The following is a 2,507-nucleotide window of genomic DNA, read 5'->3' as shown; positions in this document are numbered from 1 at the left end:
ACACACACACACACACACACACACACACACACACACACACGGGTGTTCGGCTGAAGTCCATTATGAGATGAATGTCACTGTCCTATCATCAACTAATATGATTAGATTAGCTATACCTGTGTAATTTCGATACATTGGCAACTTAACAACAAAAATAAAAAAAAAATATTTAGATGTAATCAGCGGGAGTTACAACACGATACTTGTCTTGGACTCAAAGCTGTTGTGCTTCACAGTTAAATAAACAAAGAACAATACATGCAACCCGTACCAGCGGGTTCGGGACCGCGGTAAAGCTAGCCGGCTCTGACTCTAGCCGTTCACGGAACTGGACTGGCTCGAAACGAAAGCTGCTCTTTCCAAAGCTACATCAAGTCCTCACCAGTAAAAACTGAGTTTCTCATGTCAGGAGCTTCTCCTACCTGATGCGTCAGACATTTATCTGTCTGCTGAGGTCCAAACAACACAAAAGTTTCGATGACAGCCGATTTTAATCCCTGTGTTTTGATGTTATGATTGTAAGCGACCACCAGACGTTCCGTCTTATTTTGGTCCGACAAAAATACAGTCCGTGTTCATCGTGACCCAGCTCATGATTAGTTCCTACTGAAGATCAAGTCATCGTGCTTACGAAACATAAGAAAATAAAAAAAATTTAAAACTATATTAGAATTACAAAATTTATATTAATAACCCATTGCGAATTAAAAAAAAACCACCACAACTGAAGTGACTATAAATAATAATAAAAATGTAAATACAATTTAACACGAGTCATCTATTCAGATTAAAATAACTACATACAGAAGACAGTCACATGGAGGCAGGGCTCAAAAGCCTGAATTTTGCCTGAAACTCTGACTGAAGAAGTCTCTTGGAGGAGAGACGAAACGTTTCATTAGAGAAGAACCCATCCAGAGGACCTATGCAATTTTTTTTTCTTTTTGATTTTTTACCTGGGTTACTGAGATGCATCAGGATTCATACAGAAGAAACATATTTTCTTCAGCTGTAGCCTCTGTGGCTTCAAGCTTGCTTGGTGTCTTCAGCAGCTCAGTCTGGCCTGTATCTGCTGCAGGAACGAGGCACACACTGGATTATTGGCTTTACTTTTCTCTCATAATCTCCCATTGCAAGAGATTAGGAATACATACAGCCACACTATCATGTGACACTTTGTATTGACTCTGTCCATGTGTACAATACATGACTATATGAGTCTAAGTTTGTTTGATTAGTAAATGTTTTATTATTCAAATTTACAACCAAATCCATAAACACAATTTGAAACAAAACAAGATTTTAAATATTTAGATTTACATGATGATCATCTCATCGTTAAACAATTATATCCAGAGTAGACCATGTTTGATGCGTGTTTTTCTTCTTTGTCTGCAGTTATTTAACATTTTATTGCCCATGTTCACTTATATTTGGATCCATTCACACAAACAAACAGTTGTGATGTAACACATTAAGTGAAAGCAGAGTTCCCTCAGATGACTCCTCATGGCTCTGGACCGACTCGTGTCCCCCCCTCTATGGACGACCTCTGTCTGAGCTCCACCTCTGCGCACTCTCCTTCCACTTGCCCCAGGCTGAAGTTGTAATTATCAGCTGTGATCTGACACTGCGGCAACATCTCCTCCAGCAGGATGACCATCAACGCAGGATTCGATAGTCTCGGGAGGGACGACACGTTCAGACGCTTCAGTCTCCTTCAGAACGCGCACAAAAAAAAAACAACATGAGCAACTTGATTATTTTTATGATTAATTAGGTCGCCGTGAGTTTAGGCTCATTACTTCAGATTCTTGAGCGAAGGCAGGCCTCCTGCGGTGACGCGTGGACATTCAGAGATGTCCAGCTCCTCCAGAGAGTCCTGGAAGAAGTGGAGTCGAGCCAAAAACCAGTCGTCCACCTCAGGACACCCCTGTAGTTTCAATGTTCGCAAAGTGGGCTGTGTCGCTGAAAGCAAATAAATAAATAATAATAATAATAATAATGATAATAATAATAGACAGAACTATAATTTGATGAAATTCTGAACATTAAAAATGAATGACAGGATTAATCAGTGTAAATGAAAAAAGTTGATTCCCAGTAAAAACTGGCTTTGAAGGAAATAAAAGGCAGTAATGAAACATTACCCAGATTAGACAGCCCTCTATGGTTGATGATGGTGCGGCTCATGTCTACTTCTTCTATTGTGCTCTCTTTGTGTTTCAGAAAATCCCAGCTGAACTTGCCCTTCTTGTTGGCGCGGACCCAGTCGGAGTGGCCGACAAACCTGGGAGGGGAAAACAGTGTTACACACCGCAACACAAAAACAGATACAGGACAGGACCTTTAAGTGCCTGTGTCATGCATCTCCTTCAAATTTAACAAGTTAAATAAAACATCTTTATATTTAATTAGGGCTGCACCGATTAGTTGAAATAATCGATGACGTCGATTATGTAAATTTGTCGACGCAGATTTTTTATTATCGATTCGCTGTTTTACAT

At 39.9% G+C, this 2,507-nt stretch overlaps 2 protein-coding genes across 3 annotated transcripts in view; both read right to left on the bottom strand.

Moving 5' to 3' along the window:
• sirt2 (sirtuin 2 (silent mating type information regulation 2, homolog) 2 (S. cerevisiae)) overlaps positions 1-555 on the bottom strand; it is a 20,689-nt gene extending 20,134 nt beyond the window's left edge. The window contains exon 1 of the mRNA XM_014014995.1: positions 423-555. Within this exon, the coding sequence (XP_013870449.1) occupies positions 423-438 (16 nt within the window). The 5' untranslated portion in view covers positions 439-555. The remainder of the gene's footprint in view (positions 1-422) is intronic.
• Positions 556-1,225: 670 nt separating this feature from the next.
• The window catches only part of dmac2 (distal membrane arm assembly component 2), a gene marked incomplete at its 3' end in the record, with an annotated part of 8,584 nt that continues 7,302 nt past the window's right edge, over positions 1,226-2,507 (bottom strand). For both annotated transcript variants that reach the window (XM_014014994.1, XM_014014993.1), the window contains 3 exon segments: positions 1,226-1,718; positions 1,806-1,968; positions 2,151-2,290. In XM_014014994.1, coding sequence (XP_013870448.1) covers positions 1,508-1,718; positions 1,806-1,968; positions 2,151-2,290 — 514 coding nt within the window.

The sequence above is a fragment of the Austrofundulus limnaeus genome, unplaced genomic scaffold, assembly GCF_001266775.1.
Source record: "Austrofundulus limnaeus strain Quisiro unplaced genomic scaffold, Austrofundulus_limnaeus-1.0 Scaffold121, whole genome shotgun sequence".
NCBI classification, from domain to species: Eukaryota; Metazoa; Chordata; class Actinopteri; order Cyprinodontiformes; family Rivulidae; genus Austrofundulus; species Austrofundulus limnaeus.
The sequence above is the reverse complement of the archived record's forward strand: the minus strand, read 5'-3'. Positions and strand labels throughout refer to the sequence as shown.